The sequence below is a fragment of the Artibeus jamaicensis genome, unplaced genomic scaffold (assembly GCF_021234435.1).
Source record: "Artibeus jamaicensis isolate MK-2021 breed Jamaican fruit bat unplaced genomic scaffold, CSHL_Jam_final contig_432, whole genome shotgun sequence".
In the NCBI taxonomy this organism is placed as follows: domain Eukaryota; kingdom Metazoa; phylum Chordata; class Mammalia; order Chiroptera; family Phyllostomidae; genus Artibeus; species Artibeus jamaicensis.
In genome coordinates, this window is record NW_026521828.1 from 7,601,394 (window position 1) to 7,622,290 (window position 20,897).

The 20,897-nt window shown below is 46.2% G+C and overlaps 1 protein-coding gene across 2 annotated transcripts in view; it reads left to right on the plus strand.

The window, feature by feature from the left end:
• The first annotated feature begins 559 nt into the window (after positions 1–559).
• The window catches only part of ADAM19 (ADAM metallopeptidase domain 19), a 77,596-nt gene continuing 57,258 nt past the window's right edge, over positions 560–20,897 (plus strand). The window contains exons 1-3 of one of the 2 annotated variants that reach the window (XM_037152230.2): positions 560–757; positions 3,595–3,680; positions 7,734–7,804. In XM_037152230.2, the coding sequence (XP_037008125.2) occupies positions 691–757; positions 3,595–3,680; positions 7,734–7,804 (224 nt within the window). In that variant the 5' untranslated portion in view covers positions 560–690. Of the gene's footprint in view, positions 758–3,479; positions 3,681–7,733; positions 7,805–20,897 lie in introns of those variants that run through there. The other variant, XM_053665898.1, reaches the window with a different exon arrangement.

A 20,897-nucleotide genomic window follows, 5' to 3' on the forward strand; every position in this document is an offset into this window, starting at 1 on the left:
GTTTTCCCCCAGTTGAGATCACAGCCTTTCTCTCCCTAGTGCGCTTCTCTGTGCCATTTTCTCTGCCTGGGGCTCCAATCCTCCCCCTCCCTAACTCAGATGTCATCTTTGGGAGCGCTCTCTTCCCCGCCCTCCCTCTTCTCCCAGTCAGAAGGAATGGCTCCTTGATTTGTGTTCTGCTAAGAAAACAACTCTATATAGCACTTAGTTCTTTGTGTCTGGTGGTTCCGTTAAATCTTTGGAAGCCTCCCTCCCAGAGTGGCGGCCTCTGGGGACTGGTGCGGCTGAGTAGCCTCTGAGTGTCACCCAAGGCGTCTGGGACAGTACGGGACAGAGGAAACATGCTGCTGTGCAGAAACGGGTCTTGTTTAACTCCCGTACGCCCGAGCCCAGGACTCTCCCCAGGCCAAGCCCCACCTTCAGTGAATCCTTGCGGCCCAGCTCCGGGTCACCTGAGCCAGCGGACTCCCGAGGGGTCCAACCGACTCCGCCCCTGGCGGTCCCGCCCACCCCTCTGGGCGGGCCTGTCCCCTCCTCCACCTCTGCAGGGCGGAGCATCTCGCTGATGGCTGGGAGCGGGGCTGGGAAGCACTGGCCGGTCAGTGGGTTCCAGACGCGTCGCCGGCTGGTTGGGGTGCTGGCATGGCCGCGTGCTTGTGAGAGCGGAGCGCGCGAGGGGCCGCTGCCACCATGCCCAGGGGTGTGGGTGCCGCCGGGCTGTGCCTGCTGGCGCTCGCCCTGCCGGTGTGGAGCAGAAGTAAGTGGCTGGGCAAGAGATGGCTGTGGTGGGGATGGAGGGGGGTGGGCTAGGTGGCCCGGGGACCTGGGAGCTGCCCCTCGCAACTCCGCAGGGCTGCGTCCCCGAGGTCCCCCAGCCCGGGATCCCGGCTTTGTTCCCACGTTGCACGCCCTGGGAGGTGGTGGAGGTTCTGAGCAAGAAGAAAACAGCGGGTCCCCTCCCTGGCTTCCCTCCCTCCCTCTCTCTCTCTTTCCTCTGTTTTTTTCCCCCCCTGCTTTTGCCTTCTCTTTCCGCTGCTTTTCTAGTCTCTCCTCTTTTCTCCAGTCTTTGTGTGTGTGTTCCTATAAATACATACTGATAAAACTGGAACCATACCATATGTAGTTTTGTGCTTGCATTTTCTACTTCACATAATGAGCATTTCCCACATCGTTAAATTCTCAAAAAAAAAAAAAAAAAAAAACCAGGATTTTAATGACTGTAAATTCCACCAAGAAATTGCAGAAGTATATTCTTCAAAAAGTGAAAAACATGACCCGCATCCAAATATAGGATGAAGGGGTGGCAAAGATTTGTTCGGGTCGTTAACGAGGCAGTGAATGGGGTGGCAGAGCTGGTTCAAAGCGTTAGAGGAACAGGGGTGGACGGGCGTTGGAGGAGGAACCTGGAAACCTTGTGCTGGGACAGAGGAAACCTTGTGCTGGGAAGTGTCAGTACAGCAGCTGGGGCCAGACAACCAGGATTCTTCGTTATCTTTCTACTGCACTGAAGTCATTTGCATCTCCACCAGTCAGAAACCTACAGCTGACCCTTAAGTGAGTATAGTCTTTTAATTAATAGTACATTCTAAAAGTCAGCCAAAGATACATTCCCCTTGGTCATTCAGTGATGTATGGAAGGGCCTGTTAAACAATGCTACAATGTGGTATTGAAAGGATGTCCTACTTTCTCTTTGCCTTATTTCCAAATTTTGAACAATTTTTCTTAAAATGCCCTGTGGTTCTCCATTATGGAGCCTTTAGATTGCTTTCAGCATGTTTTATATCATATAGATCATTTCATTTTTAAATATTTCATTAAACATCATATATATATATATATATATTTTTTGCAAACAATCTAGACAATCAGAGCCCCTAGAGCAGGAACTGTGCTTCTCTGGTGCCCTATGAATATGAAGTGCCTAACATGATGGAACTAATGCACGTCTAATGAGATTATTTATAGGATGTGTCTTGATTGAGAATACGTTATATCACTAATCTGAAAGGAAAGTTAATCACTCATAACCCCACCCCTCTAACAAAACAACCATGTTACTCCATCACTCAGTACATACATTCTGTGTGATTGATATGGTTGGTTTAGACAATAGATTTTGGAGTCCTCACCCTTACCCCCAGGAGTCCTATGGGTCTGGCCTATTCTTACAGAGACTAGGTCTTGCGAAATGACCACTTTATTAAGATTGTCCGGCCCTCACTGGTGCAGCTCAGTGGGTTGGGCATTGCCCCACAAACCAAAAGGTTGCTGGTTCAATTCCCATCAGGGCACATGCCTGGTCATTACCTCATGGGGCTAGGTTGGGGGTGTGCAAGGGGCAACCGATCAATATTTCTCTTTCACATTGGTGTTTCTCTCCCTCTCTAAAAAATAAATAAATAAAATCTTAAAAAAGATCATCTGCAACCTGTTTTCAAGGTTGCAACTGCTTTAACCAAGTCTCTCTTTACACAAGTTTCAATTTGCCCTTCTTAAAAAATAGGAATCCTACAGCCTACATCCGGGGTTGTTGTGAAGATGAAGGAGAACTGGGTGGTAAGATTGATTTGGAAAGTGGGAAGTGAGAGCCAAAGGTGGATTTCGCATCAGGAAGCTCAGGTCGTGCTATGATGCTTTGTGGACCGAGTAGTGATTTCACAGTGACTCTCTCTCCAAGTAATGCTGTGAGATGGGCAGGCAGGTATCATCATTTTCATCTTACAGATGAAAAAACTGAAGCTCAATTGAAATAATACCCATAGGCTTGACCTCCAGAATATGCCCAGAATCCAACCACTTCATTCTTCTCCACTGATGTCACTCTGGTCTGAGGCACCATCATCTCTCACCAGGCTGGGCTTCTGCGAGTCTCCGGTTTTGCCTTGTGGTTCTACTCTCACTCCCTCTGCCACCCACCCCTACCCCCAGTCACCACTCAGCAGGCTAAACAATCTGTTCAAGACTGAATACAGATCATATTGCTCATGTTTAAACCCTCCAGTGCCTTCCAGGTCTATTTATAATAAAATCAAGATAGCCTCTGTAATAGACCCATGGCTGTCTTGCTGATCACGTCTCCTACCAACTTCTTCCCTCATTTACTAGGACTCAAGCTACCTTTACCTTCTGCTGCTTTGGTAAACCGGCCAAGTCTGCTTCTGCTCACACAGGGTCATTGTGCCTGCTGGGTCCTCTACCCGGGGCACCCTTCTTCCAGATCTTTGCATGGCTGCCTTCCTATGGTCCCTCAATTAAATGCCATCTTTGTTGACCATCCTGTTTATAATAGGGAATCCCTCTTCAGGTGTCTCTTTATGCCCTGACCCTGTTGTACCATTTGAGAATATTTGTGTGTTACCTATCTCCCACCTCTAGAAGATGCACTTTGGGAGGAGTACAGAGACCTTGACACCTGTTTGGCGCTGTATTACCAACACCTAGCAGAGCGCCTGACCCATAAGAGCCAGGAGCCTGCAATCCAGCATGTCTTCTAATGACCCAGGATGAGGTTCTTCCCAGTTGGAAAGGCATGTCTGGTTTAGCTAGGGTGCAGAGGTCTGGGATTCCAATGGTTGTGTTTCTTGTATCAACAGGGGGAAGTGGGGAGGGCAGCCCCCCTCTACAGCATGAACTAATAATACCTCAGTGGAAGACTGCAGAAAGCCCCGTGGGTGAAAAGGTAAGACTGAAAGCTCTCATTTTCAAAGGCAAGAGTTGGCAACTTCACCGTGTGAGGCTTGGGCCACCTACTCGACTGTCATCACCGATAGTTCCATCCAACCCACTCTATGCTGTCTGTCTGTCATTTTTGGAATCCCAGATGGGACTTCCCTTCATCGTATGACAAATTTCTAGAACATGTTCAAATGTTGTTAGTTGAGGAAATGAAAATCCTTGTTAATGCTGCTCTACAAACTAAGTGAAAATATGTGTCACAAAAATCACCAACTTATTTGGAATTGATTAAATATTGTCATTGTTATTCTCACTCCTCATAACACATGCTTTATTTTATTGATGAGGTGATGCACTTGGAGAAAAAATGCTAATGCAAACTATTTTTTAAATAAGAGGCCAGGTAGGGACCTAGTACTAGGGAATATATATCTTAAAATCCAGTGGGCATCTTGGATCATGGCACCAGCAAAATGCACACGCTTTATCAGGGAGCTTGGGGATAAGATGGAAAACACACCCCTGTTCTTGCAGAGAGGACCTATGCATCTAGGATATTCATTGTGGCTCTGGTTTTTACGTGGGAGAGCTTGAAGGGAAGATGTGGTTGTTGACCTTTCTGAACTTCAGTTTCCTCATTGATAAAACAGAGCTTCAAAGGAATGAGAAAGGAGAGGGCTGGGGAGAGCAGGTAGTGAATAAGATCTCTTCATTTTCAAAGGGTCAGTGATTTATTGGGCAGCATATAAGAGCAAGATTATAGCAGGGGAGAGAGGAGAGAGCTGTGTCAGGAAGGATCCCAGACTCTGTGGCTTTTGAGTCTAGAAAGGTAAATAGTCAGAATGCCTGGAATCCTTATAGTTATGATTAGAGTTATATTGACATATTAAAAAATGCTCCAGTTTGTGTTTAGTAAAAGAACTTACAGCAAACATTTTAGGAGAAATGAAAAGCAAGGAACATTTTACCCTAAAGACAATAAACGCATTGAATTCATTTCATCAAAAAGTCAGAAAGGCTGAAAATAGCTTCAGGAAAAGTCTAGACAAATTAATGGATGGCCATCCTGGAGCAGGTTGTTTTTAAAAATTCAGATCTTAGATAGTCCAGCCTGTTCATTATTGCCGAGGAATGTCTCTGATACTCTTTGTAGAGGCCTCCCTGTTACGCGTCCAGATGTGGGATGCTGGGCATCCTCAGGAAGGGTTTGAGCAACAAAGTGGAGCCCCAGATCCTGTCTTTGTTCCCAGCCATTGTCTGCCCAGAATCACGGCGTTTTGTATGAATAGTCAGCCCAGGGCCTGGCACATAAGTATTTGTTGAATGAACACATGAAGGAATGTCTGGAAGGTAGGGGGTGAGTAGGCGAGAGAGAAGAAGGTGTGTCCACTCAAGCCTCTTATTCTCATTTACATAATTAATTCATCAAACACCAACTGAACACTCACTGTATAGTAAATACAGTACTGGCTCTTAACAGGGATGCAGTGCATAGGACAGATCTCCAATACCCTATGAAGCGCTGAGGGTCTGTTTAATGCAGCCCTAAAGTGAAAGGAATTTTAACCTTTTAAATACAAAATTGTGGCTTAGCTCCTTAGGAGAGGCAAAGTCTCCCATTCCTAGCACAGGGTGGAGTCGCAAAAGAAAAGCTGAGTGAAGCTGGCCTGGGAGGCTGCATAGATCCTCGCAATGCCGTTTCATTGCTTTGGATGAAACGTCCCTGTAGAAACAAGGACCTTCATATTTAGAAAATAGTGCCTGAGCTCATTCTCATGTTACAGTTTGTGTCTCTTTGAGGAGAGGTGACGGTGCTTTGGCTTGTGTCCACTTTCCTTTTTTGTGTGGGCTGTTTGATGGCCACCTACCTCTTGGATAAGAGAATTGCTGCCACTCAGTTGCCATGGGCTTTTTCTCAAATGACCACTTGGGACAGTGTCCCTGAAGCCTAATGTGATTGCGCAGGGCCCTTGTTCCTGAACTCCCCAGAGTAAAGTGGCCAAGGACCAGCAACCAGAAGAGGTGTTGGCAGAGCCAAAGCAGGGCATCAGAAACAGAGAAGTGGATCCCTTAGTGAAAGTTATTGGGCAAACAAACATCCACCTCACTTCCTCTCCCCGTGATTTTGAAATGTTCTTAAGGGAAGTCAATGAGACAAATGAGCAAAATAAAAGAAGTAAAGGACAGGGTTGCTCAAGCATCCCAGGTCAGAAAGTTCAGATGTCCTCAGAGCCCAGAAAGTGCTCAGGGCTACCCAAGACTCTACTGGGAAGCGGGGTTTGAGGCAAGTCAGAGGAAGAAATGTGCTTGGAAGCCCCAGGCCCCCAACCAGAAGGGGATGACAAAGCAGATGACCTGCTCTCTCAGACACACCAAAACTAGGTTTTCAGTTCCGCACTCAAAGGGGCCAAGACTCTACCAAGAGCTTTTGTGGATTGAAAGAGACCTCAAGAGTTGATCAGTTCCTTGCTATTATCAAATTGGAGAGCACATATTTAAAATACCCCAGAGGACAGATGCTGTTTTAAAAAGGTTTAAATATGTAAATCAATAATTTCTTCCTTCAAAAGTAGTTTAACCGCTGGAAGTTGAATTGTTGAAGCATGGAGATTTACTTAGACTTCGATTTTTCATTTCTTTGAAATTTTCCACCATAATAAAGTAAAAAGAAGTAAGAGGCCTCTTCCTTAAGCAATTATAAAAACATGGGAAGTTGCACAAAAGAAAATCAAATTAGCCAGGGATCCCACTGCCTTGAAGGTAACTATGGTAACTTGTTGGTTTAGGTTTTTTTTTCTCTCTGCTTTTTCCTTTTTTACAGAAGTATATTTAAATAAAACATGCCGTGTACATTTTGAGTTTTTGTGCTTCATAATTATCATTTATACTTTCTTGATAATTTAGATATTATTTAAAGGCTTTGTTTTTAATGACTGTGTAGGGTTTTGTCACGTGGATGGGTCATCATTTATTTACCCATTCTCCTATTTCTATTTCGGACATTTAGGTTATACTTCATTATTTAGGGTTATAAGTAATGCACGTGTTTATGCAGGTAGAGCTTTGCCCCTTCTTCCATTTGTTCCTTTCAGACATAAAAACTCTTTTCAGACACTTAACAACTCTTAGCCTGTAGTGTCAAATTATTTTTCAGTGAGTTGGTGGTATCAGCTGAAAATCTCCCCGGTGGGTATAGGGTATGAGAGTGTCCACTGTACAGTGTGCTCTGACGTTCTGTGATGCATGTTTTGTTTTGTTTTTTTTAAGGTATTTTTGAAAAAAAATTGGAGGGGGGAATTAGTAGTGATGTTGAACATGTTCTTCTTGCTTATCATTTGTGTGATATCTTAAATAGCCTGTGCTGGATGGATAGCAACTTTGGGCATCGGCACATTTTCTCCTGTATGTAAAATGTGGCTTCCTTTGGCTTAAAAAACCTTAGTTGGAAGTGGTCCTAGTTGTCTCCTCTGAGATGATGGGGGGTATCCACACTGAGAGCCAAAACAAAATAATATAGAATAACCCACTATGAAAGGCTTTCCCTGGTATTTTAGATAATAGCCACCACGTATTGAGGCTTCCTGTACGCCAGATAAGTTCTTCGTATTCACTGTGTCACTTAATTCCCACAAGAGCCCCATATTATCTCTGTTTTATAAATGAGGAAACTAAGCTGTAGGGGGGTCCAGTAACATGCCCAAGTTCACATCACAGCAGTGTCAGAGTCAGCCCTGGATTCCAGATCTGATCCCACACCAAGTTTGCTGTCAAAGACCGTGTTTTCCAGCATTTGCCTTTACCAGACCCGCATGCAAGCACTTACACCACATTTCAGCTGGGAGTTTCTTTCCTTTGTCTTTTAGGAGAAGGCAGATGGGGGAGGGAAATTGGTCCTTCTGGGACTGAAGCTATTTTATGTTTGGGCTGGAAATGCAATTGACCCTTTCTCTTTCACTTCCTGTGATCAATGTCAAAGCACTGTACTAGATCCTGTGTCTGTTTCTGGGAGCGTCCATCCTGCATTTAGGAACTGACATTCTTTTGTTGTTGCTTTTAGCATCCACTCAAAGCTGAGCTCAGGGTAATGGCTGAGGGGCGAGAGCTGATCCTGGACCTGGAGAAGAATGAGTAAGTGGACTCCTCCTTTGTCTAAAGTGAAACAATTCACTTCCATGTCAATGCCGGACGCAGGTGCCACTGTTATGTAAGGAAACAGTCAGTGAAGTGACCCAGGGGCTTGCTCAAATCCTTGGTTTCTTTGTGGGGAGCCTCTGACCAAGACAGCGTTTCCACAACCTCTACACTTACCGTGAAATTGCTGGACTGTTTAACAAGCTGTATTTCCAGGGCTTCCCAGAGTTCATGTGCGTGTGAGTGTGCACATGCGTGAAGAGGGGGTGGACTCGAGGACTCCACGGTTGTGTTACCAGCTGCAGCTCAGGGCATGGCAGGAAGCAAAGGAGGTTAGAGGAAAACAGCAGAGAGGAGGAGGCAAGGTGGAGCGTTCTGGGATTTGAGCCTCCAACCCTGGCTGCTCCATCTGTTTTGGTTCAGCTCACCCTGAGATTCTGCCAATAAGGGCATGGTCAGCAGTCTCCTGGCTTCATCGGGCTGCAGTGTCCACCTTTCTAACCTCATTCATCTTGGGTGGCGGCCTGAGTCAGAAACCTTTGCACACTGGTTTGCCATCATGTACAGTTATATCCTGATTCGTGTTAGTGAGCAGGTGAATAGATAACACATAGCTGTGTCTGCTGCCTGCTCTTGGGTCATTCCAAATCTGCTCCGCCACTGGAGAGTTCTCCTTCCTTGGCCCGGAGACCCTGAGGGCCTTTGGTATTTCCCCACTTGGGCTCTGCCACACAGACCTTGCAGATGAGGCTGCAGGGCTCGGACAACTGCCCATCTCCTCTTGGCAGCCTCCCTGGAAGCAGATGAGTAATCAGATGCATTACTGCCAAGAAAGGGATGGCTGGGGACCTTCCCATGTCCAGAAGGGCGGGAATAACTAATGAACTCGGTGGAACAAGAGAATATAAATTATTCCCAATTTGGGCTTCTGGACCCTTGCAAAGAAGGGTGAGTGGAGTCAAAAGATGGTGAGTGGTGCCAGAAATGTCATAGAAGTGTGACTTCACATGTGCAGTAATGGGGCTTCATCCATGTCTTCCTTCTGCCCCCATAAAGATGGGCATTTCCATTTATTTTAGCTACTTTTTTTGGAGCATCAACCCAACCCAAGAATGTGTTCTTTCTGTCTCATTCCCCTGGAGCAGACCTGGCTGACTGTCCCCAGAGGGTGCAGGCTCGACATGCCAGGGATTTCTCCTCGCCTAGTCATCCTTTTGTCCTGCAGGGAACAGCTCTTAGAGGGTCTGTTCCTGATAATCTCTCTCAGGGGTCGGCTTTAGTTTCTCATGGCCCCTGCCCTCTAGCTCGAGTCTAAATGTTCCCTGTTGTCGCCTAATCTAATCCACCCTATTCTTCCCCTAAATGGAGTATTTGACCCTTCAGCTTCCTCTGGGCAGTCCAAGTGGTAGGGTTGCTGTCATGCGCAAATCCTTAGGAGTTGGGCTGGCCCAGTAGGGATCCCAGCACTCATCCCTCCCTCCTGTTTTGGAGCCTTTGCAAGAAAAGGTCACTGGAAGTTAGAACGGGAAGCCACTTTAAAAAACACTGAGAGCAACAGTCTTATGTGTGGATGCAGAAACTTCAACTCGGAGGGGCAGGCACTTGTCCAAGGCCACAGAGCAGGTAGATGAGAGGGGAGACCAGGACCATGTGTGTTCCTGGCATGGGTCTGGGTTCAAGGAAAGCCTACGGCTGTAGCTCTATGGTGTGCTGCTCCGAGCCGCTCTCTGGCTTCCCAGTGAGTAGTGGGGGACTGGATGTGGTTCCCTGCCTCCTTGAATTGGCAGGAGGCAGGAGACTGAACAAAAATGGAAACAGCACAGTCAAGCACTATGACCTCATCAGGTATCCCTAGGGGACAACTTCCTGCTATTTTCGTCTAAATTGGGCTTTTTGTTTTCGAACATGTGTTAGCGAGCGGAACTCCAACTGCACACGACTTCCTAGTGTGTTTATTTCCCAAACCCTTCTCATTCATGGTGTGTGTGAGGCCGGATGCAAAACAGCTGAGGGGGTGGGGATGATGGTTTTCTGATTTTTTTAAACCTCTCTGTTACGGTTTTTATAATCCTGTGATTTCTGAGGGGAAACTGGGCCTTGTGCTAAGTGACTCCTCTGGCTCTGGTTTCTAAGTTCCTTGATTGGTTCATTCACACTTATTTTTCATTTTTTAAAATTTAGATAGAGGGAAAGAGAAGGAGCAAGAGAGGGAGAGAAACACGGATGTGTAAGAGATACATCGATTGGCTGCATCTTGCCGGCCCCCAAACGGGGGCTTGGCCCACAGCGCAGGCCTGCGCCCTGACTGGGAATCAAGCCGGCAACCTTTTGGTCCGCAGGCCTGCACTCAGTCCGCTGAGCCATGGCAGCCAGGGCGGTTCATTCATTTTTCCATCTCCTGTGTGGCTATAGCACTCCGGGCACTAGTGTCAGTACTGGGAAAGCGGTTGTGAACCAACAGCTCTGCCCTTATGGAGCTTTTATTCTATTGGCGGGAACAGCAAACAAATAAACAAGTGAGTGTGCAGTATGTCAGTTGACAAGTGTTATGGAAGCAAAGGAATAAAAGTTCTCAGAAGAGCAGGGATGGGGAGGGAGGTGCTGTTTAGGAATGGTGGTCTGAGAAGGCCTCGGTGGTGAATGGATATTTGAGTCAAGACCTGGAGGTGAGAAAATGAGCCATGGGGTGGCTAGGAGATGCCAGCTCCGAGGGGACAGCACAGCAGGCTCCAAGGCCCTAATGAATAATGGAGGTTTCCATTCCCTTCCCCAACCCCTGAACACTTCTCTATTCATTGGATGGTCAGGCCCCCTGCGGGGAAGGGGAGCTTGCTGTAGCCAAGAGCTTCTGGGACGGTGAGGGGAGAGAGATAGGACATTTCTAATTTCTTTTTCATCGTCTGGAGGTGTCTGGCCTTCTCCCATTACATCAAAGCCCACGTGCTAACGCATGGTCCAAAATAGCAGTGAGCAAGCCTTTGATGGAATTCACACGTGGAGAGATTGCTAAGAATGGTGAAGATGGAAGAACAGGGGGTGGGGCAGCAGAGGGGCCATCAGCTCAGGCAGCAGGAACCCTAAGGCCCCTTATTCAATAGTGTGGCAGCCGGCAGCCTTTTTCTGCCGTGAAGCAACTCAGAAGCAGTGGATGACATTCCCATGGGAGACAACGCTCTCCTGAGTGCACGTGTATCCCAGGGATAATTTGCATATGGCTTTCGTGTCAGATAGTGCTGGGTTCAGGTCCCAGCACTCCCACTTTCCAGTTGGGTATCCTCTGTAAGCCTCAGTTTCCCTCTCTGGGGTGTAATGATTGTCGTACTCTGTAGAGCCACGGGGAGGAGGAGGTGGGATGGTGTGTATAAAGGACCCAGCAGAGTGCCTGGCTTGGATTCTATACTCGCTAAATGGCATTCTCATTTGTGTTTTTTTTGTAATTGCAAAAGCAATACATGCTCATTGTAAAACTTGTAGCAATACCAAAGTATAGTAAGTACAAGAATGAAAGTCTCCCACCCACAAGAAGAATCCACTGTTAACAGTTTGGTGGGCATACCCCGGACCTTTTCTATGCTTGTGAGAACATGCACGGCGATACTCATAGACACATCACACAGAAGCACACACAAAGGCTGCTATTTCTGTTGGGAAGGGAGGAACAGGAATGACATTATACTATACCTGTTGTGGCACACTTGTTTTTCTGGACTCAACCATATATCATGAAGGCAGCACACTGCTTTGTAAAGTATATATTACACCTTTTTATATTTATTCACACACAGACACATAATATGCAAATGTTGGTGCATAGCTGTTGTTAGGAGAACCTTACTTGTGGGGGCTGTGTGGTACAGTGGAGAGAGTACTGAACTCAGAGACAGACATGTGGAATTGGCCAAGAAGGCATTTGGCCATCCTGGGCCTCGGCCTTCTCATCTGTGAAATGGGGGTTTTGTCCCAGCTGGGCTCTAAGAGCTCCTTCTGCACCTCCTATTTAGAGGATACCGTGCAAGTGGAAGGATGGAAAAGAAGCATGGAGCCTGCTCTCCACTTGGGGAGACATTTCTGGAAGTAAGGGGCACTGGGATAAAGGCAAATGGCCTCCCAAACCACAGGCCTTGAAGTGGCGGATGAACTGCCAGTTCAGGACCCACCATTTAGGCAACATAAACACGAGAAAGGTAATTATAGAGAAGAGATTACCATGCTATTTTTGCAGCCCACAGTTTTGAGGCATCCCTCCATAATGTTACTTCTCCGTGTAATTTCCCCCATGCTCTGAGGACTGCCTTGTGAACCCAGACACCACACTGGACACACACACAGAAAACAAGCCTTGTTTGCTGAAATGAAATGGAACCTTCCTGAGCTGCAGGCATCTGGGGAGATATACCCCTCCAGGGAGATGCAGGCCTGTCTCTCTTCCTTCTCCTTTTCTCTTCATTGTGCCCTTCTTCCCAAGAGGAGGACATGCTGAACTGTTGAACCAGCTTGCAGGGTGCTCATTGAGCTGCATTCTTAGATGGCAGAATCACCACATTGCAAGGTCACCTTCAGAAGCAAATGAACAGCTCACCTAGTGGGCACTGTGCCCAGAGGACCTTTGGCCATATGCTTCTCTCTGCTTGTCTCTTGAGCACATGCTGGAACTTTTATCTCTTCACACTACTGCCCTTCCTGCATCTGAATAATGATAAGATTGGGGTTTTAGCTTGGAACAGGGACAGATGTCCTTTGTTCTCACCCCATTCATTGTGCTTCAGCCCTGGCTAATGACAGACCCTGTCTGCACAAATCTAGTCAATAAGAATGGGTATTTATTTTGTGTGTGTGTGTATCGACCTCAGACCTCATGAGGAACAGTGATCGTCAAAGTAGAATTGGGACATTTAGAGGTTTGCTGGCCATAGTACTCACTATTACTTTGGAATCAAATCTCTTCCTATCTCTGACATCTTATCAGTCCCACAGAGATACCACAGGGAAGCAGACTGCTTTTGTTGGCTTAGGAATCAGGCTACAACCTGGAAAATGAAGCCATTTGTGCGAATGGAGCCATTTAGCTCCTTAATTTTCTCCCCCAACCACCAACCCTATTTAGTTGTATAACAAGGGAAGGGGAGAACTAGCAGGCAGGAAAGGAATTTCTCAGCCCTCGATAGGATGGATTCTTTATCACCTCTTCCTACTGCTCTTCTCTTCAAAGGAGGCCTGGGAGATATATGTACCCCGAGCAAAACCCCGCTTACTGCCCAGGCCTGGAGCTCTCCCTCACCCACACCTCCCATTTTCTCCTGGGTACTCATGTTAACATCTTATCCAGGACTAGGACAAAGGACAACTCTCTCGGTCTCTCTTTTGATTTTTTGTTGGCAAAATTCAACGTCCTGGATCTAAGAGAAGCTTAAGAAAGGCTTAAGACGTTACCCCAGTGCTTTTGGGAAACTATGCTTCACTGAGTTGCATTTAAATGAGTCGCACACATATGGGTTACATTTCACTTGAAATACACATGGCTTAAGAAATTAGAGGATATCATTCTTTAACCAAGTACTTGGCAGATCTCAAGTATTCAAAATGTTTTTCCAAACGCGGCGTGCAGCTGGGCGCCCCATTCCCTGCAGCTGAGGTTGTCTAACCCAAGGAGACTGGTGCCGAGAACACAGTGGGATGGATGGGTGGGGACACCAGAATTTGATGAGAGCTGCCTGTGAGTGCTGGAAATGTTTTCAAACATTTTTTTTTAAGTATCAGCAACTGAATTGACCCTGCTGCCTTGACTCTGAGGCGGCGAATGCATTAAATGAATTTAAATTCCAAATGCTATGCTTGATCGGCATTTTGCCCCTGAGAGCCCTCGTGGTCTCGTTGGAGATGCCGTTTCCAATGGTGGCTTTGTAGGCAGAGATCAATTTCATTTCCAGTTCTCATGATGTCCAGCACCCTTGGAGTCACAGACCCAATGGATTGCTGGCCACTCTTGTACAAGCCAGATTTTCAACCCTACCCCTGCATGAGCAGGGTCCCCATTATTTCTGAATCATTGGAAACATGATATTGCTCTCTGAGGGTCCTTTGCATAGACTCAGTCCCGGTGTTAGGAGTGGTGATCTGCAGGGAGGCAGCTATACAGTTGCTGGAGGAGAGAGTGAAGGAGCATCCGGAACAGAAGTAACCTAGGTGTGTTGATTCTGAAGGCCATGAGCACATAAACCCAAAACACCATAATCCAACAGGCTTGGGCTTTGGTGCCAGAGAGACCCAGGTGGAATTCTGCCACTGCCACTTGCTGGTGAGGTGGCCTTCAGCAAGTCGCTTGCCTTCTGTGTTCACGAAATTATTCCTTACTGAGCTTTACTGAGAGCCAGTCGCTGTGCCAAGGCGCTCCACACGCCGTCCTATTTGATCCTCGGGGCAGCCTTTTGGAGGAGTTACTATCATTGCTCACGTTTTATAAATGAGGAAACTTAAGTGCTAGGAATTCACATAATTTATCCTAAATGTCAGGTGGAGCCAAGAGTCAAACTCAGGTCTACCTGCCTTTTATAATATTCTACCACCTGCATGGGAAATAAACATTAATACCTTCATTGCAGGGTGGGGAAGGCTGAAAAACGCCTCCTTCCCACTGTCCCAAGGTACCTGCATTCTAACCGCTGGAATGTGAGGCTTTGCTACTTTATATGGCAAAAAAAAAGAGGCTTTCTTTGTAAGGGTGACTAAATTAAGGATCTTGAGAAGGGGGAGATTGTCCTGGATTGTCTGGGTGGCCTCTACACGCAGTTGCAAGTGTATTTGGATAGAGGAAGGGGGAGGGAGATTTGCTCATAGGTCGAAGAAAGCAATGTACCTTGGAGGAGGAGATTGGAATGATAAAGCTATAAGCCAAGGAATGCAGGGAGTCACTGGAGGCTGGAAGAGGCAAGGAGGGGACTCAACGACAAGGAGAGTTCTGCTCAGTAATACTCATTTCATCCTTCTGGTCTCCAGAACTGAGAAAGAACAACTTACTGTTGTTTTAAACCACCAAGCATGTGTTGATTTGTTACACAGCAGCCACAGGAAACGAATACATGGGTGTGTGAGGTTTAGAGATAATGTACGCATGTTCTGATGTGCTTGATACACTGCCTGGCACATCACAAGCAGCTTTTCAATACATGCCAACATTCGTTAATGCAAAGTCAAGAACAGATGTTCTCTGAAGTGTCTTGGTGATGTAAAGCTCGCATGTGACTGTCTTCAAATAGGAAAGTAGTGAGAGAAAAACATATTGACAAACACAATAGTGTGTGTGGTTATTGTTTATCAGCACTTCCCAAGTTCTTGGTCGTGTACTTGGGTGCTCGGTCTGCCTTTGAATTCTGGCTGAGGAATGTGGGTCAGATATGAATACTGATGCCAACGGCCATGATACTTGCTACAGCGAAGGAGATGTCTATAGCAGGCTCTGTTCTGCAGTCTCTACGTGGCTCATCTGCTTGAATCTTCACAGCAACCCTGAAGTGTAGGTGCCTGTGTTAGCCCTATTTGGCAGATGGGGACCCTGAGACATGGAGCCATGTGACTTGTTCAAGGTCACCTGGGTGGGAAGGGCAGAGCCAGGCTCTTAGCCATGACCTTGTATTGCCCCTCAGATGCACCATCCTTGCTCAGTATGCTCTTCTTCTTTGAGCACTAGCATTACTTCTCCATGATTCTGCCCTCCCCTATTTCTTTACTTCTTTCTTCCCGAGGCACTGGTTAGAGTTTGGATTTCAGTGTCCTGTAGTGGTATAGTCCAGGCAGGCTGGATTCAGGGCCCAGCTCCTTGTGGCCACTGGAGATATATACTTTGGCAAGTCGCTTCTCCTTTGCACCTCTCAGCTTCCTCATCTGCCTGATGGGGCTAATGAGAGTGGCCACTTCATCCAATGTCCTGTGAATTTGATAACGTAATGCTCTTAAAGGCTTACAGCATGCCTAGTGGGGAGCCCAATGAATAGTCACTATTATTTGTATTTTGTGGGGTTGGAAAAACAGTTAAGAATGAAGTAAGAGGGAATTCCCCTGGGTTGCTTTCCAAATGTAACTAAGAGGACTTGCCCTTAAAACCCATTGCCCCTGGGAGGAAGCTTACTTCTGCTCTCCAGCCAGTGCCCAGTTTGACCTCACTGTACCTCAAGAATACAGCCTTGCAGGGTTCTCTGGTCAGCCGCACTGTATCTCGTTTCTGTGCCTGCAGAACCAGTGCCTGGTCCCTCCCTTGGCAAGTCCCTGAACCGTCCGATAAGGAGGTCAGGATTTGTTCACCGGTTCCGGCTCTCTCTCCTTCCAGGGACCAGCAGCCAGGGCTGCCTGTGTAACCAGGAAGGATGTCCACGGCTTTCTTTTGTCTCCAGCTTGTTTCTCCTGGCGGCCCTTCAGCAGGCACACGGGGTAAAATGAATGGGAGGAAGCTGTCAGCTGCCCTCTTGGCCTTCGCTGGACCCTTGTCAGAGTGCAGGGAAGCTGTGCCCTTGGAGGAAGGCTGGAGTCGATTCTGGAGTCTGAAGATTCCTTGACCGTCGGGCTGTTTACCTTAATACAGTGATAGCTGGCATCCAGTGAGGGAGCATTTACCACACACGTACTATTTTACACTGATGGTTTTAAACATCTATAAATTTACCTGAATAGGGTCATTCGGCATCCTCAGTTTGATAACCTGTTCGTTTGTTTTTTCACCTGGAAAAACAGCTTGGGAAATCCCAAATCATTAAAAAAAAAAAATTTACACCCGAACTTTTGGGAATGTTTGAAAACTTTGATGATACAATTCTAGAAAAAAAGTACACAAATAATAGAGTTTTAAAATAAATTAGTTCATACTTCATATACTATACTATTCCGTAATTGTCTTTTTCATTACTTGTCTTCAAATATCTTTTTATATAACACTTACAGGCCTATTTTATTCTTTCTAATGGTAACATAGAATGCCATTGACTAGATGGACCAAAATGTATCAGTTTCTCTTTAACGGACAGTTAGGCCTCTGAGTTCTGGCTCTTACAAGTAATGCTGCGGTAATGGGCTTCCACTTCTGCAAGTACTTCTGAAGGATTGGTCTCTGGATGTAGAGTTGTAAGGTCAAATGGCGTATATATTTTGAATGTTTTAAATTTTGACAAATTGTACCTCCAACTCCACAGATTCCTCCCCCAAGGCTGTACTGTTTTTACATACAGCAGAGAATAAGAGAATATTATAGATGCATTTCCATGTAAATTTACTGGTTCATTTTTAATGGCTATATGGTTTTGCATTATAAGTGTACATTTTAACATTTCTTTTTTTTTTAAAGATTTTATTTATTTATCTTTAGAAAGGAAGGGAAGGAGAGGAGGAGAGAAATATCAATGTATGGTTGCCTCTTGTGCATCCCCTGCTGGAAACTGGCCTGCAACCCAGGCATGTGCCCTGACTGGGAATCGAACCGTGATTGTGTGGCTCGCAGGCCCGCGCTCAATCCACTGAGCTACACCAGCCAGGGCTTAACATTTCTTATGATGAAAAATTACCAAATGCACATGGAAGGAGAGAGAATAATGTAATGGATTCCCATATACAAAGCAGCCATATTCAGCAATAATCAAGATGCTGTGATTAATGTAATCATCCTATATGGATGGGCGTTCCAGCTGTCCCTTTTTTTTTTTCTTCGTTTTTGCAAACAGTGCTGGAATGAGCACCCTTGTATTCCTGGAAGGGACTTCTAGGCGATCACCCCCTAGGTTTAATCACTGGGTCAAAAAGAATTTACATGTAGGTAGAGAAAGGCACATTGCCTTTGACTTCTGTCTAGGTCACATCTTGTCGCCCTTGTTTAGATAACTCGTTTTCACACACTCTCAGCAATGGTTGATTGTGGAGCTTGGGAAAACTTAAATCCAAGCTCTTCTGCCTTAAAAAAAAAAACAGCTTTGTTGAGATATAGCTTACATAGTATATAGTTCATGCACATAAAGTGTACAATTCAATATTTTTTAGTATCTTTACAGAGTTGTGCAGCCCCACCATATTCTGATTTTTTTAACATTTTCGTCACTCCAAAGAAGCCATCAGTAGTGTTATGGATTGAATGTGTCCCCTCAAAATTCTTACATTGCAGTCCTAACCACTAGTACCTCAGACTGACCTTATTTGGAATTAGAGTCATTGTGGATGTAATTCCTTGAAATGAGCTCATACTGGAGAAGGGTAGCCCCTAATTCAATATGACTGGTGTTCTTATAAAAAGGGGAATTTAGACATAGATGTGCACACGGCACAGAGTTATGCTGCCACGAGCCAAGGAGCTCCCCAAAGCTAGGAGAGGGGCTCAGAACAGAACCTTCCCTAACGACCTTGGGAGACAGCGTGGCCCTGCCAGCAACTTGATCTCAGATGTCTGGCTTCCAGAACTGAGAGATAATAAATTTGTTATGTTTCTTTTAAGATTTTTATTTATTTGTTTCTGGAGAGAAAAGAAGGGAGGGAGAAAGAGAAGGAGAGAAACATCAATGTGTGGTTGCCTCTCGTGTGCCCTGCACTGGGGACCTGGCCTGCAACTCAGGCCTGTGCCCAAACTCGGAATCAAACTGGGCACCCTCACCCCACCCGCCCCGCCCTGCCCTGACCCTGGCACTCAGTTCACTGAGCCACACCAGCCAGGGCATAAATTTGTGTTTTTAAACCAGTCAGTTTGTGGTGGTTTGTTAAGGCAGCCCCCCTCAAACTAATATAAGCAGTCACTCCCCAATCCCCCCACCCACTTCAGCCCTAAGGCAAACACTGATCTCCTTCCTGTCTCTATAGATTTGCCTGTTCTGGACTTTTCATATAAAAGGATTAAACAAAATGTGGTCTTTTGTGACTGGCTTCTTTCACGTAGTGTAATGTTGGTGAGTTTTCTCCATGTCGGACAGCATGTACTTTAGTCCTTTTGTTGTTCTTGTTCCCTCGTATGGATTTCCCACATTTTGCTTATCCATGCACGCATCGATGGATCTCCTGCCTCTTCAGCCACAGCTAGCTGGTCTTCATTTGCAAGGTGGAGTTCATCAAATATTGGCTGAGCCCCTGTATGTGAAGCCCTGTGCTAGGCGCTGTGGGGAGTAGGAGCAAACACACTATCCTTGCCCTCTGGCAGTTGACTTTCCGTGAGAGAGAAGATATGCACAGCAAAATCCAAGGCAGATTTCAGTTTTACATAATAGAGTTGAAAGTGCAGTGCTCAGGAGGCAGGAAGGAAGAGAGGATTTCTGACTGGGGAGATCTTCCCTAGAGCTCTGTCTTGCAGGAACCTGGAGGAAAGTCTTTGGATGAGGGAGGGAAGGAAGGGAAGTGAGTGCAAGGATGAAAAGGAATTCAGACTGAAAAATTAACGTATAAATATTTGGTCTGGGTCCAGGGAAGTCAAAACCGTAGTGTTAATAATCTCATAGGAATTCAGTATTTCAACCAGCCAAATCATTTTAATTCCAAAGAGTGGTATGTGGGGAATGGGAAAGGGGTTTATTTTTCTTCCACAGCTGGGCCACCTGAGGACCCAAGTGGCTTAGAGCTCAGTTTTTTTATTCTCCTGTTTTTGACTTAGAGTTAGGTTCTCTCTTGCCTAAGGTAAAACCACACAACCGCCATGTGGTCAGGATAGGTGGGGTACTTCTAGGTAAGATACTTGAGGTGCCCTTGAAAGCTGCACTGTATTTTCTGCATCTTGGATGAGAAGAAGCTCTTCCCCTGCCCCTCCCCATTGATGGGAAATTTGGGCTGAGCCAGGTGGACAGTGGTGTACCTGGTGGGTGGAGCCGTGGACTGCTAGGAACTGAGCACAGGCAGACATGGCTTCTTCTCAACTCAGGGAGGTGGGGAGTCTCCAGAGAAGCAGGTCATGGGGGTGGGGATGGGTGAATATGTGGACGTATATTTGGGTTTGGGAGATGCCCTGGAAGTCTGTACCTTCCACATCTCTATTTTCTCCCTAGCTTTCAGGATCTGCCTCAGTTCTTATTCCAGACTCTCTGGAAGCTGGAGGATGTTTTCTACTCTTCAGTCTTTGAGCATGACTATCCTGGGGGAAATGTACGGGAGGAGGAGGCCGATACTGGGCCTCTGGACTGGTTTTGCCCTGAGTCATGGCACTTATATCCACACAGGAAATATTTTGATTCAAAGAAGGAAAGTTTACTCGTTCTCTACTTACAACTCATTGACATACACAGACCTTTGGCTGACACCTCAAATACTGAATGAGTTGACTTTCGGGCACCTTGGAGATGGTCTTACTCTGGGGCAGTTATTGGGTCAGGGAATCCCTGGCTTCACTGATGAGAGTCTCTAGTGTACTGGGCTTGAGCTCTGCACCACTCATTGGGAATTCTTAACTAATTGTCTTTCTTTTCTTCTTTCATCTGACAAATATTGTGAGTGCTGACCATATGGTAGGCATTGAGCTAGGTCCTGGGTTTTCCTGGGAGAGCAGTGACAAGCAAGACACAGTCTCTTCCATTCTGGGGCTTAGAGCCCAGTGGAGGAGACAGAGAACTGAGTCATCGTGGACATGCTGTGATGGAGGAAGTTGTGCTATGGGAGCTTGGGGAAGGGGAACTTAAGTAAGTGGTAACACAGTGGAGTAGTAATATGGGATCAGTGTGTGTTGGGGGTAGGAGGAGGTCAGCAAAGGCTTGTAGGAGGAAGTAAAGTGAGTAAGAAGAAGGGCTGTGGTAAGGGGCTTGGCTTATACAAGGGGAGGCCAGTTCCAAGCAGCAGGAGCAAAGGCTCAAAGGCAAGAGTAATATTTGCAGATGGAAAGAAGTTCTTTACCGTTAGAGCAGAGAGCAAGAGGGAGGAAGGAAATGGTGAGAGAAGAGATTGGTATGGTAGACATGGGTGAGTCCTGCAAGGGTTTTGTAGACTCTTTCAAGGGTTTAGGCACTTATCTTGAGAGCAATGATAAGTTGATAAAGAATATTCTAAAAGCCAGATAGTGACAGCACCCAAAATGCATTTGAGCAGGACTACTTCTGAAGTGTAGGGAATGGATTGGAAGTACAAGACCAGCAATAGTAATAAGACTCATTCAAGA